Genomic DNA, 14,910 nt, shown 5'->3' on the forward strand with positions numbered 1-14,910 from the left:
CCACCAACTCCGCACACAACACTCCTTCCTCATCTCCCCTGGGCCCCTCTTGGCTCTACCGGTCAGTCCCTTAGGGCCTCCACTCTCTCCCTAGGCCCTGCCCCCAAATCCAGCGCTCTTCTCTCCCCAGCCCCGCCTCTCCACCCGCAGGGCCGTCTCAGAGCGGCCGGCTTCCCCCTCACCAGACCCACCGCCCCCGCACCCTGCCGCTCGGTCCCACCAGGCCCTCTTCCCCATTGGTCTGTCTCTCTTCCAAGTCCCTCTCCATCATCAGCTGACTCCCGACCTCTCCGCTTTCTCCAAGCTCCCCTCCTGCGGGAACTTTCACCACAGCCCCTCCGTACCTGTGGCTTGTGCCACCGCCTTGAGGAGGACACCATCTCCGACACCAAGCTCCAGGCCCTGCTGGGGTGGCCCCAGGCAGTTGAGACTGAGGTAGAGGATGGGGAGGAGGTCTGGAGGTGACAGGGCCACCGCGGAGCGAAGCAAGTTGCTCAGCATCTCCACGATCCGGAGCCTGGAGAAGGGAAGCAACTGCCAGGCAAGGGACAGAGCCAAACAGCCCCGCCCCCAGCCGGCCTGATTAATTACCGAGCAGAAACCTCCTCGATCTTCTCAAAAGTTCGGGCCACAGCCAGGTAAGGGACCCTGGGGAAGGAGCGGGGACACAGAGCAGCACGCATAACCCACACTGGCCCTCCCCCGCCTGCCTCCCCACGCCTCCCTGGGGATGGCCCCGCTAACACCCAGAGGCATGCCGCCCCTATCCCGCGTGCTCCCCAGGGTCTTCTCTCCCCTTCAGGGCTGCCAACTGTGTCCCCGAAACATAGAGGCACTGGACAGTGTCCTCCAACCAAGGACTCCGAGAGGGCCCCCCGCCAGGGCAGGGCTGTGCGGGGAGGGAGAAGCCTCACTTCTGGCCCTGCTTCCAGCACGCGTCATGGACGGGATGGTAGTTGTTCTTCGCAGGGTTGTAGCTGGATGGGTCCAGCGGGCTGTGGAGGCGAAAGGGGGACAGACTGGGCGACGGCTGGGCCGAAGGGAACCATTCCTCCCACAAATATTTACTGCGCACCTACTGTGGGCCAGGTGCTGCTCTAGGCACAGAAGTAAATGAAAATAAAGTTTGCTAACCTGGAGCTCACATCCGAGTGGGAGAGTCTGGGGAGGGAAACATAAAAACAAATAATTTTAGGGATTTAAAAAATACTTCAGAAAACAGAATAAAACCAAGCAGAGGACGAACGTAGGATGGCGGCTGCTGCTTCAGACGGTGGCCGGGACGGCCGGAGGGGAGACATGAGGGCAGCGTGAGGGGCGAGCAGCGTGCGTGTGCGGGAAAAGAGCAGTCCAGGCAGCGGCGCGGCGGGCGCAGGGGCCCTCAGGCGGCGTCAGGCCCGACGTGACCGAGGAAGAGAAAAGGGGCCGTGGCGGTCCCGGCGGAGCAGCAGGACCGGCGTGTTGTTTAGAGCTGGCTCTACAGGCCCCGGGCCCGCCTGGGCCTCAGCCAGCGCGCCCCTCACTCTGCGTGGACAGCACAAGGAGGGCCACTGGGTGCCACAAAGGGCCACAGGCTGTGCTGGGCGCACTGTCATCAGTCAGCCCTGCAGGTAGGGACTCTTTTTGCGTTTCCCAGCACAGGAAACTGGGGCACAGAGGGGTAAGCAGCTCACCCGTCACGTGGCTAGGAAGCGGCAGGGCTCCAGACTCTAATCTCTACAACGTCAAAGCCTCACACTGACCCTGGGAGAGCGGCCACAGCCCGGTGTGCAGTCAGACCCGTCTGGGTTCAAACCCTGCCGCATCACCGACCAGCTGTGCCAACCCGAGGCAGCAGCTTCCTGTCCCTGTCCCCAAACCACAGTGTTACCATCCGTACAATGAAGCCTCCGAGGGTCTTAGAGTGACATGTTGTCATGAGGGTGAAGCAAGAAATTAGGGTGAGGGTTCCCACTCCTTGGTGCATCGTGTGGGGAACATTTTAGAAACAATACGAACTCTCCAGCTTCAGGCCTGTATCTAAACCAAAATTGGGGGGACCGATTTTGGTACATAAGGTACATAAGACTTGGGATTTTTTCAGCTTTCTGGCTGAATCTTATGCAGACTGGGCTGTGGAAGGCTGAGCGGGACGGAACAGGCACAGGGCTATGCTCAGTAAGTTGTACGGACTCAGCATTTAGTAAGAGGGAGCCGTGCTGGCTGCTCCCATTACTATTACAACAAGAGGCAGCAGAGCACGGTGGGTACAGAATTCCAGGCTGCCTGGTTCCAACCAACTCTGCCACACTCACGTTTGCAACCTAGGCCGGGCACTAAAACCAAACAGCAGCAGCAGCTATAAACTTGCTGCGCTTGGCCAGAGCCAACACCTAGTCTAAATGCTTCAGACCCTCAGGAGACTGACACAGAAAGGCTAAGTCACTTCCCTGAGGTCCCACCGCCAGCAAAGGTGGAGCTGGGACTTCTACCCACTCCACAACACTGTCCTGCCTTCACGCCTCACTTCCCTCGTCTGTGAAATGGGGATACAAACAGAATCTACACACAGCGGGGCCATGAGACACACTGCCCAGTGCCTGGGACACAGTTTACAGTAGATGTTAACTTTCTGCCATTGATACGTCCCCATCTGTTGTGGCCCAACCCCCACCTCCCTAGTGACTCGAGGAAGCCGACCTGTCTTCTCCGGGCTAAGGGTCCCAATCAATGCCTGTGAAACGGCGAAAACGCCCGCGTCCTCCGCGGGACTGCCGCAGAGAGGAGGCCTTCAGCACTGCTCCTGACACAGTCCGTGTTCAGCAAAAGGGGGGACTGTTCCCGCAGCGCAGTCACACACTGACACAAGGCCATTTAAACTCCCTAAGGAGGTCTTGGCTGGGGTACAAAACTGACGTTAAAAATCCCCAACACATTTTTTATTAGTATAATTAAAGGTGAAAACTGTTTGTGACTCCCCATCCCCTACTCTGGAGGCCTGCAGTACAACCAGAGATTGCGGGCTCGCTGCATGTGTTTCTTTTCAATCCCTGTCCTCTCCACTCAACAACAGACACCGACTCACCCCTTGGGCTCCTCCTTTCGTGGGGTGCCAGGCTCCGCTTCTTTCACCTCCTTTTTGATTGCTGGCTTCCGGGGAGCTGGGAAGGAGGCCAGGAGAGACGGATTAGACTTTCTAACTCGCAGGAAGGCCAACGGATTCGCAGCTCTCAGTGAAGACAGACCCACCCACCTCCTCCCTGACCCACCCACCTCCTCCCTGCACCACCCAGGGGCCGGGAGGTGGGAGGAGAAACTCACTGAAGAAACTGCTCAGCGCCTTGGGAACTCTCGGGGGAGGCTTCGCCTGGTCCTGGTCCCGGGCCTCAGGCTCTGAGCTGCTTTCTGCCAGGACCTCCGCTTCTAAAGCGAGAGCGGTCAGATGGTAACGACACCGACTGTTTCCACCCTGAGCCTTTCTATTTTTTAACCGCAGGTTCTTCTGACCCTACAGAGGGAAAACCTAACCAACTCTGGCCTCGGCTCTCCCCGGCGCGGTGCTGAGCCTGATATTTTTTTGTCAGTACCAACTCATGGAAGTCCAGCATCTGGCCCAAAACTGGAGCCTTAGGAAACTGGTAAAAAGAAATCGCAGACGATGAGAAGAGGATGTCCCCTCTCCTGTAGCTGCAGAACATCGGGTACCACTCTCAGCCTAAAGATGGCTCCCCAGTGTTGTTTCTACCACAGGAGCCTCATGGATCCGGACGGCAGGGCTTGTTCACTGGCTTGAGGGAAGCGTTAACCTCTAAAATCCTGCAACTCAGCCTGGTTGTCTAACTTAAAAATTCACTGCTCAATTAGTTACACTTAGTGCCTGTAATTTCTGAAAGGTATATTCTGTTGGAAGGTGACTGGCTCTTTCCTTTTTTTCTCACATGCATGCAGAAAAATAACAATAACAGAGCCTAGAATTCCCCAGAATTCACATTTGAACAGCACATTTGAGAATCTATCTCATTTACATGAATTGTCCTCCAGGCATATGACCCAAAACCAGAGTTGGGGCTGGGGTGGGGGGGGGAGGATTTGAAACTCACTGCAGGTGTCCTGGGGCTCAGAGGGCGTCGGCGGCAGGTCCCCCTCTTCTGCTTCCTTCTCTTTGGCTCCTTCTGGCTCTGGGAGGCTTTCTCTTGGGGTCTCTGCTTCTGATAACACACAGAGAACTGAGATGGCAAAAAATCACTTTGACCTCCACGGACATTTCTACTCCCAAGACGTTCTGCCCCATGTTTTTTCTTGAGCCAATCAGGTGTTACCTATAAAGTGACAGGCGGTAACACCTCGGAGGGAACCCGCCCCCAGTGTTCGCCTGTGTGGCTGAGCAAAGCCAGTCTTTTCTTACAAACTATCATTTTAGAGTTATTCACTACAGAATAAGAGTTGTATGTGGTAACTCGGTATAGATTACAATAACAATTTTTAAAACTAGAAAAAATCAAAATTTCCGGGTAACAATAAAAATTGCATAAACTAACATGGGAAAAACTTATCTTCATAGAGAGAAGCTTCCCACACCCCTGGACACTGACAGTTTATAGTAAGATTTGTTTCTGACTGAAAATCAGGAAAGAAATCTCAACCAAATTCAAATCTTTCCTGGGAAAGGTGAGCCTAGTAAAGACCTTTATGGCTGCATCTCCCACATGTCACCGAAATGCAGGGAACTCACAGGGACACAACAAGGTATCTGACACTTTCAGTGAAACCAGGGTGACACGGGCTCAATACTGCATAAACTATTAAGTAGGGGTTTTTTGGGTTGCAGTATCGGGTCACAGTCCTTGCAGCTTCTGATGTTCTAGTTCTGTGAAGCTGGATTTTCACTGGTTGCTGTAATAAAAACCAAGTACTGCACAAAAATCGGCACGGGGCAGGAAACAGGAAATGAGGGTGGCAGTTTGGAACCGGATTCCAGTCTGAGAAATGGATGGTACAGCACCCAGCAGACGTGCTATTAGTAAGTAATGGTGATGATTTAAGAAGAAAATAAAAGTGTTAATTTTCCTTTCAGTGTATGTGCAAGTGTGGGTGCCTCTGCTTGCTGGTAAAATTTATAAAAAGAAATCATTTACAGAAACATATTTCCAAAAAGTAAAGATAAAAACAGAAAACTGAAATGAAAACTAAACTGAGACAGTCAAACGACTGTATCCCCAAATGCTCTCCTAATAAAACCCCCTGTGTGGCCGTGTGGGGCTCTGGCAGACGTATTCAGAGTCACGGACGCGGGCTTCGGGTCAGTGGGGTCCCGCCACCCTGTCTTCTCCGACTGGCCCCGCCCTTCCAGATTTCGCACCCCCCCCCACCACCTGGTGCCTCACCTTCTTCCTCCCTCTTCCTCTTGGTTTTTCTCTCCTTGTCCTCGTTGTGCTCTTCGAGAACATCCTGAATCGTCCGTTTAGAAAGCTGCTTCCGAGCTGGGAATGCAAAGACCAAGGCGTGGCTGCCTCGCTAGCGAATCTGCCCCTGCCCCAATGAGCTCGGTACCATGCCCGCCCCGCTACCCACCATGAGGGGCCCCGGAAAAGCTCTGGGTCCCCTCCCTTCTCCTCTGCCCACAGCTACTACCCTGCGCAGGCCTTGTCCTTCGAGCTCTGCTCCTCTTGGCTGTGTGACCATGAGCAGGTTACTTAATCTCTCTGTGCCTCACTCTCCCACATCTGCAGAAACCATCCCCAAAAGTAAGCAATGATGCAATGGGTTCAGCCCAACCTGGCTGCAGCAGATGCTCTCCGCACCCCACCTGCACCCCTAGGATCTTACCATCTATCTCCGTGTGTCCTGGACAGATTTTCTAGAACCTCAGAGGCCTGGATCAACAGGCCCCAGGAGTTCCTCTCACCCAATGACTAAGGGGTGTTGGTATATAAGCACCCCACTCCTCACACTTCCAGTGGATAATTCTGAACACACAGTAGGCCGATTCCCAGGGCTTCCCAAGAAAACGAAGCTCCAGCTGCCCTGAGGCAGCTGACCTAAGGACACATCTTTTGTTGGCTGACTCTCCTTCCCTCAATCTGTATTCTCTGCACCTCCCACCTCCCCTAGAAATGATTTATACTTGAATCCTTGTTACAGAATTCCAGAGCCTGTTTCTAGAAGATTCCAAATTGAGATACTAACACACGGTAAAAAAAAAAAGGCAACTGAACAATTTTCATCAACTTTCACCTTCTCCCTGGTCTCTTGGCTCCTTCACATGACCCAAGTGGGATCTTCTATCAGCTGTGGCTGGGACTGTCCCTCCCCTGCTCCAAAGCCTTCCCCACTTCCCCATCCCCCACTCCAGGATAAAGTCTGAGTGCCCATTCCCTCCTACCGTCATACCTAATCTCTTTCTGCCTGTCCTTCTAACTTCCCACACCATGTAATTCCCTTTCTTTCCAACATCACTGAACTGCTATTGTTCCCGAACACACCACGCTGTCACACTTCTGGGCCTTTGCACATGCTCTTTAGCAGCCATCTGGGACAAAGCTCAGATGTCACTTCCTGTCAAATGAATCCCCTGATGCACCGCAGAGCCAGTGCTCGGGTCTGCCCTGAGCACTTGGGTATTTTATGGCGAGCACCTCTCCCGCAGGCCTGAGCCAGCCCTTCCAGCTCGCAGCCCTCCCAGGGGGGCCCAGCACCCGCAGGACACAGCCCAGGCTCCTTAGCCTCCCGGGCAAGGCGGGGCACTAAGCCAGCCCCCTCCCTCCTCCCTAGCTCACCTCTCTCTGCACATCCGCAAACTCTCCCTGCTCTCCGAACTGCACTGCATTCTCCAGAAACACTGAAATGTGACTGGACTCTCCAAACACACCATGCTGTTCTACTCGCGGCCTCTGCACGTGCTGCTCTGGACTACGACACTTCCCTCTGCCCTTTCTCGACTCAGCGAACCCTGACGCATCTTCCAGGTGACGCGCTCGGGGCAGGCTCAGCTCTGCGCTCCCACAGCGCCCTCGTCACCACCACCACTTCCATCACCATGCCTCCAAAGGAAACACATGGCGAGCCCCTCATGTCATCTTACGTTTTCTAGTATCTACATTGAAAAGAGGACAAGAGCAGATGAATTAAGTCATTTGCCCAAAGTCACACAGCCAGTGGATGGTGAAGCTGTGCTCTCAGGCACATGCTAAGGTCAGAGCTGTCATCAGGACGGTCGCCTGGTACAGAGATCCGAGCGGGGACAAGGACAGGCAGCTGAAAGGACAGGGCCTGTGTGTCCGCACCTGTGCGACGCTTGGGGATCCCAGACGGGGAGATGTGCACCGGAGACGTGCTGGAGAGGGCAGGGCTGCTCTCGGGAACCGTGACGGGACTGGGAGGGGACACTTGTGGGGAGTCGGGGGCAGGCTTCTGGAAGGGGAAAGAAAGGGCAATTCCAGTGAGGGGAGGCAGGGGAGCACCCAGCTCTCTCATTTCCCAGGCAGCTGAGAGCGGAGCGCAGTTCCTGCCCTCTCCTCCTCTGTGCCTCCCCGCATCTCCACGTGCTAGTCCCAGCCCCAGCTCAGGCCGCGTCCCCTTTTACCGGGGCCGTCGCTCCACCCTCCCATGTAGTTCATGGTCCCAGACTCTCCCTGTCACAGAAACCAGTAACAACTCTCTTTGTTCTGAAGAAACAGAATCTTTGATTTTTAGCTGGGCATAGGATGGCCCAACTAGAGACTCTACTTCCCAGCCTCCTTTGCAGCGCGTGTGGCCATGCCCCTCAGTGCTACCCAACGCAGCGTAAAGGGAAACAATACACACTGCCCTTGGTTCAAGTAGCGTTCACTTAATGGAAAGTGGAGCGCCCTCTTCTCCCCAGTGTGGACATTCCCTCAGACGAGAGCATCTAGGCCTGGCACACGACAGTAAGGAAGCAGCCTGGCTCCCACACTCTGAGTCTGCCATACTAAACCCGGACCTTTCGTGCTCGTTAGAGAGAGAGAGACTCCTACCTTGCATAAGCCACTGTTACTTGTGCCTCGGTTTCAACTACTAACTAATCTCCTTACAGGGCCCTGTGCCAGTAACCAGGCAATTACCTCTGACTCCCACCCACTCTCCCTTGTGATGCTGGGACTCTGCAAATGCCTTTCCTGCTCTGTGTCAGGCGATGTCAAGACAGGGGAGTAGTAAGGACTGTGTGAGCTGGATCTGGTTCCCAGTCATTTCTAACACTTGCTGGGCCTGACACATGGTGCCCCCAAAGACACCGGCAGCCTCTGCCCGGTGCCCCTTCCTCAAAGATCTGAGCCCCAGGCCCACAGGGCACCTCCTCCTAACTCCGAGGCCCTGGTCCCCACCAGCCAGCACCTCCCCCACGAAGGTCTGAGTTTCAGCCCCACAGCTCGAGGGGCGGGAGATGCGCCCTGCAGCGGCCGCCTCTGCAGTGACCTGCTCAGAGTCCTCTTTTCAGTCCTAGTTAATAGCTGCAGACCTAACTGACGATTCTTTATATTGAACTCCCTCTCTCTCTTCAAACCGTTCATGTGATTTCTGTCTCCTATTTGGACCCAGATGGATACAGGCCCCAAAGGGATGTTTCACATGCTGCCCAGAACCCAAAGCTACCTCTGTCCGTCTCCTGCTGAAAACCCCTCCGGGGCGCCCCAGCAGCCTCAGGGCCAAGCCCCAGTCCTGCAGATGTCCCTGGTCCCTATCCTGATCCCCAGGGTCTGTGAATGTCTGATCACACAGCAAAGGGCAGCTGACACTCCAGGGGAATTAAGGTTAATCAGCTGCCCTTAAGACAGAGAGACGATCTTGGATTATCCCGGTGGGCCCAGTGCAACCACAGGGGCCTAAAAAGTGGGAGACGGAGGCAGGAGAGAGAGATGCGGCCACAGCAGAAATGTAGATTCGCTCTTTGCAGGCGGAGAAAAGGTGGAAAAGGCGGGGAAATGGATTCTCCCTTCTTGCCCCAGAAACAGCCCTGCCGACACCTTGATTTTAGCCCGTGAGACCCGCATCAGCCTCCTGACCTCGAGAACTGTGACATAATACATTCATGTGATTTTGAGGCCATAAGTCTGTGTGACTCATCACTATGGCGGCAAATGGGAAACAAATACAAGTCATCAGGGGCGGTTTCACTGAGGTGACATCTGAGCACAGCCCTGCAGACAGTGAGGAATGGACTGGGCCCCGAGTCTGAGCTGGGGAAGAGGCTGAAGGCAGGGAAAGGAGCATGTGTGAGAACTGGGCGGAGCAGGCCGAGGAGGAGCTGGGGGCGCAGAGGAAGGGGGCCCCCAAGGGCCTTGTCTCCGTAAGGACCAGCTTTGGCCTGAGCTGCCAACACTGGGGTTCGAGCCAGAGATACAGGATCTGCCTGCACCACCAGCAGGCCGAGAAGCACCGCCTTTGGACCTTACCCACAGAGCGGTGAACGGGCGTTAAATGGCTTTGAAACAAGAAGGAAATGAGCCAGTGGGTGGGGCGCAGATGACAAGCTGTCTGATAACAGCTGAGACTGGAGTGTCCCTTAGCCCTCCTTTTGCATTGGGCATTATTCTCAGATCCGGTCTTCACAGCCGCCCTGTGAGGCGGTGCCACTGTGAGCTGCACGTCACACGCGGGGCAGCCAAGCTGCACGCCGAGGTCAGGGAGCCTGCGCAGGTGCCAGCACTGAGGGGCAGTTAGGACCGCACAGGCCTGCCCGACTGCTCCAAGGCACAGCCGCGCAACCCTTCCACCTCCTGGGGCGGGCTTCCCGAGTCCTCCTGGGCAGCTGCTGCACTCGGTTCCGAAGGCTAATAGTGGGAATTGTGGATTCTTCGGGTACAAATGGGCGGGCTGAGGGGGACCTACCTGGCCTTTAGGGGGCGTGATGGCTTCATCATCATCCTCCTCCCCATCGCTGCACAGGACCCGGGCCGCCCTCCTCCCCGGCCTCTTCACTGGAGATTCGCTCTCTGGCACCGCTCTATTCCGCTCCTTCAGCGCCACCCTGGCAGGTGGGAAAACAGGGCTGTTCTGGCTGGCAGAGCACTTTGGCCAAACACCCCAACTCCTTCACTATGTTTAATTTCCTTCCTTTCCTTTCAGGCATTCAGTGAACATTTTGTAGGGGCCACCACGCTGTGATGGGTGATGCTGAGAAGTGGAGCCCCTAACTCAGGGCAGAGGCTGGCCTCCGACATCTATCTGGAAACCCTTTCTTTTAGTCGTAAGAGCCACGGAGTTGTAGCTGGGGACATGGCCGCTCAGCTAGGGACTACACTTCTCAGCCTCCCCTGCTGCTAGGTACGGTCACATAATATGTTCTGACCAATAGAAAGCAAGGGGCCGTGACTGACAAGCAACCTGCTTTGACCACTTACCCTAACGCTGTGTGAGCCCTGGAACTCTGCCTTGCTGACCTGCTTAGACAATGCTCATGAGGACATGGCTCGAGGTGGGGGCGGGGGGTAGGGGAACAACCCAGATCCTGTGACAACCTACTAGTACAGAGCTGCCCCATGCAGCCCAAATCCTCCCCTGACACTGGCTCTGAGGAGCACCCAGTCTGGCAAAGGACACAGGCACAGCCCATCAAAACCCAGAGCAATGTGCAGGTGGTTTAAGGTGCTGATTCCTACAGGTGCCGGCACTCCCAGAGCTCGTGGTCCAGACGATGGGACCGCTGTACAGACAGACAACTCCCCGGTGCGGTCAGTGACGGCACGCTCACTTTATGGAGCATCATCAAAAACAAGTAAGTGGGTTTACACAAAGCATCGTGTTTGAAAGGGCTTTAAAGGACATATTTAGTGAGGAAAAAGCAGGTAATCAACACCATGAGGAGCTGCTATTGATTTTATTCACTGCTAGAGCCACAGGACCTAGAACAATGCCTGACACGTACAAGATACTCAATAGATATTTAGTGAATAAACGAATGTGCATAGTATGAGTCCATGAATGTAAAACATATATGAATGTTTGCTAATATTTATCTGCAACTTGCATATATAATAATCCAGCTTTTGTTATTTAAAAAGAAAGGTGTATATTACTGAGTATCTGGTATGTATCAGGCATGTGCCAGCTACTTGAGATAGTGACCAAAATTATAATCCTGCTATACAATACATAAGTATGGGAAACACCCATTTAACAAATACTTATTGAGCACCTATTATGTGTTAGGTATACATATGTTTGTAGGCATATTCAAAAGGACATGCCTGAAGCGGGTGAAAGTGGTTCCTCTGGAGCGTGAATACTGGAAAGACTTCAAAATTTTTACTTTACCTACTTTCCTGCGTTGACATGTTAACAATTACCATGTATAATTCTACAGAGGGGAATCCAAGCTAGAAAGAAATCTGTACCTGTGCACTGGGGGACATACATATAGACTACTGAGCATAGACCGTTTCAGCCACAATTTGGGGACAACCTAAATATCCACCAGTAGGGGAATGTTAATAAAATGAAACACCAGGCAGAAGGTAAAAAGGATAAGATAGTCCCCTGCGTTCTCGAATGGAAAACTCCGAGTCCTAATGTTGCCGAAGAAAGCAAGATGAGGAACGATATACAAAGTATAATCTTTTTTTAAAAATAATTAACATATATATCACAGAAAACTACACATGCATATACAGTACATAGATAGCAATATACATACGTAAGGGGCAGATCTAAAAATCGAGAGTGTTGAAAAAAATACATGACTTGATTACTACCACTAACTGAGCCAGTAAGTAAATGAACTAGGCACTGTTCTACAAGTTGTACATGTGTTAATTCATTGAACCCACACAGAAAGCCTGACTGACAGAAATTATGATACCCTGTTATACACAGGGAAACTGGGATACAGGAAGTGAGGTCACTCGCCAAGGGTCCCAAATTACGGATGTGAATGAAATCTAGGTTGAGTCCACACTGGGGCCAACTGATTGGTGCAGAGGCGATCATGTGACCTAAGCAGGGCCTTTCCATGAACTTGTGAGGTGGATGCTGGCGGAGAGACCATTGCTCTCTTCTCCTTAGATGAGCTGGCATCAAAATGGAGCCAATGGCCAGCTCCTCTGTCTCTTGGAGAAAGTCTGCTCTAGAATGAAGCCAAGACGTGCGGAACAGAGCCTGAAGACAACTCTAAGGCGCTAGGTACAGCTCTGCCTGATGCAGGGCATACCTTTGGACTTCCCAGTTACTGAAGTCAAGGATTCCCTTCAAGGTCCTGAGATATTCTGAGCTGAGTTTTAACACTTGCAGCCAAAAGAGTCGTGACTGATAAAGGAACAAATTCACCACATCCCAGCCCGGTTAACGTACTTTGGAGGGGGCTCTGTCTCTCTGATGCTGTTGGAGGTCTCCTCTGGTTTCTTTGTTTTGCCCTCTTTCTTGGGGTGGAAAAATGACCTGGAGGAGGACAGAAGGGGAGAAAAAGGGAATGATAACAGCACTGATAACCCCTCCGATCCATCACGTCCTCTATGGCTTCTGACACCAGTTCACATCCTGGCATGTAACTGATTTCAAACAACCCCTTCGATAAAGAAACTGGAGCTGAGAGGGAGGAGGCAACACTCTGCTTCTTTTTCTGCCCTAATTCAACCTGAGAGATGACACATCCCCATTTTCATTCAAGAAGTTTTAACTAAGCACTTATTATGTGTCAGGGACAGATTTGTTCCAGATTTCTCATCCCATGAGACAACTGCGGCCTGGGATCTGCGTGAGCCACCACCTCCCAGGTCTGTGTGGTGGGTGTCCAGGCCTGGGTCTGTCTAGAATCCATTCCCATCTCGACAGCAGCCCTCCACTCTTCTCTTCCCCAAATCTCTCAGAATCTGAGATCTGCACGGGCCTGCCCTTTCACCCACGACTGGGGTGGGCACATGCCCCAGGTCTGGCCAATCAGAGCCCGGCATCCCTGTGGCCGGGTCAGGGACCGGCATGGGGCCGATGAAACACAAGCCTAGGTACCACTGGAACAGCTGGGAGAGAGCAGTCTCTTTCTGCTGGGACTGCTAACTCTATGATGCCAGAGCCCAGGGGAAAGATCCCGCCCACACGACGCAACATGGAAGAAAGCAGAGCTGAGAAATGAAGAGAGACAGGTTCCCAGGGGCAGAGTTTTGGCAACTAGATTCAGTTGTTAACTCCAGAGGATTTCAAGTACACAAGCCAAGTAATTCCCTTTCTTCTTTCCCTGAAGCCAGCTTGCGTTAGTCCAGGGCATCTCACCCTCAGCAAGACTGACACGTTAGACCAGACCGTTCTCTTGTCGGGGGCTGTCCTCTACCTCTGGGGTGCTGAGCAGCACGCCTGGCCTTTGTGGCCCTCGCTCCACCTGCGGCAACCAAAAATACCTCCAGACACTGCCAGATGGTCCCTGGAGAGCAAAACTGCCGCTGACTGAGAACCACCGGGTTAGGGTTTCCGAATCCTGTACCTATCATGTTTTAGTTAATACACTACCCGTTTTTCACGTCCCACTCCCCATTTTCCATACTGGTCAACTTCTGGGAAATGCCAATTTGAGTTTTTCTAAGAAAAGACAGAGAGAGAAGTAGAGACTTGGAGAGTTTAAGACAGAAAGGGGGACAGGGTCCCTTACATGATAGTTCGCTGCATGTTGGCGGCAGAATTGTCCCTTCCCCGCTCCTCCTCTTCTCCCGTCAGGTGCTCTGGAACAGACATCCAAATACTGGGTGAGAAGGCTGCCTGTGCAGAGATCAAGACACACAAACCTCCTTCTCTCAGGAAAAAAAAAATCCCACAAAATCAGAAACATGGGTTTCCCCTTCAAGGAGAAACTCCCCATTTTTCGGACCAGACTAATTTGCCAGTGAGACTCATTAGTGTAGAAAGAGTTCCACGTCAGAGAACGAGGAAAAAAAGCCTCCTTTCCACATGGAGACTCCGCTTATTTACACGTGGACTTTTCCAATCTACTGCCCACAGCCCATTCCCAGGGGCGGGCCCCGCTTCCTTACTGACTGCGCCTAGCCCAGAGCTGCCTACGCCTCACCTTCTCCCACCCCTTTGCCTCCAGCTCACGTAAATTCTTTCGGAATGGCTTCCATCTCTCTCCTCTCTACCTGATGTATAAAAACCTGAATACACTGCCATAGGCACATGTCTTTGGTTACTAAAAATCGGGGTAACAAAAACATTACTGAAAAACTGACAGGCAGGCTCTTGCAAAACCTGGGGGCCGTGGTGACAAGGAGTGATGCAACAGGGTCGTCAGTGGTGAACAGCTAGAGGATGGCAGGCCAGAAGGCTCAAGTCTGCATTTCTTCCTGTTCATAAAAGCTCCCCTTCCCCGGCCTGTCTGCTCCCCGCCCCCCGCCCGCTGTCATTCCCCACCCCTGTGAAATATTTTACCCCTTTCCCCTACGCATGCGACTCTGCCTCATCTTTGAGGCTTAAAACAGCTCAGCGTCCCTAACAGACAACTGAGGAAGCTGAGACAGGAAAGAGCCTGCCCCGGGCAATGATGGATACCAGACCCGGAGGATGCCAGCTCTGCCAGCCACCTGGGACTCTGTTTAAATATCCCCACCGCACTCCCTGTCCTGCTCAATCAGAAGCTCTGAGAACGGAGGGGGAAATCTGCAGGCCTCGCGAGCTCCCGGTAGATCCTACGCTAAGATGAAATTCGGGAACATCTTACTTAGACTGGACTGTCCTGCCTTTCCCTCAGGCCTCCTTCTCAGGCTGTAGGAAAAGTCACAGCTTCAGATGCACTGAAATGGGGGTGGAGGCCAAAGAGGGCCGTCTTGAATCCCATTTTCTGCCGTCTCCACTCACCCATCCCTCTCAGTTTTCACATACTAGCTCCCCGTTCCAAATGTCCCTCTCTTGTCCCCATCAAGCTCCCCCCTCCCCTAAGGACGTCAAGATCGTTTCTCTCTTCCCTCCGCGAGCACCTCCCCCTTCCTTGGCCCCGCC

The 14,910-nt window shown here is 53.2% G+C and overlaps 1 protein-coding gene across 1 annotated transcript in view; it reads right to left on the minus strand.

Moving 5' to 3' along the window:
* LIG1 (DNA ligase 1) overlaps nt 1-14,910 on the minus strand; it is a 30,230-nt gene that overhangs the window by 14,884 nt on the left and 436 nt on the right. Inside the window, exons 2-13 of the mRNA XM_054588520.1 lie at nt 13,571-13,640; nt 12,283-12,369; nt 9,826-9,964; nt 7,263-7,389; nt 5,364-5,459; nt 4,080-4,187; nt 3,301-3,402; nt 3,065-3,140; nt 1,135-1,161; nt 915-995; nt 592-648; nt 345-517 (exon numbers count right to left, since the gene is read on the minus strand). Coding sequence (XP_054444495.1) covers nt 345-517; nt 592-648; nt 915-995; nt 1,135-1,161; nt 3,065-3,140; nt 3,301-3,402; nt 4,080-4,187; nt 5,364-5,459; nt 7,263-7,389; nt 9,826-9,964; nt 12,283-12,369; nt 13,571-13,587 — 1,090 coding nt within the window. The 5' untranslated portion in view covers nt 13,588-13,640. The remainder of the gene's footprint in view (nt 1-344; nt 518-591; nt 649-914; nt 996-1,134; nt 1,162-3,064; nt 3,141-3,300; nt 3,403-4,079; nt 4,188-5,363; nt 5,460-7,262; nt 7,390-9,825; nt 9,965-12,282; nt 12,370-13,570; nt 13,641-14,910) is intronic.

This window comes from Pteronotus mesoamericanus, unplaced genomic scaffold, assembly GCF_021234165.1.
Source record: "Pteronotus mesoamericanus isolate MK-2021 breed Mesoamerican mustached bat unplaced genomic scaffold, CSHL_Meso_final scaffold_137, whole genome shotgun sequence".
NCBI classification, from domain to species: domain Eukaryota; kingdom Metazoa; phylum Chordata; class Mammalia; order Chiroptera; family Mormoopidae; genus Pteronotus; species Pteronotus mesoamericanus.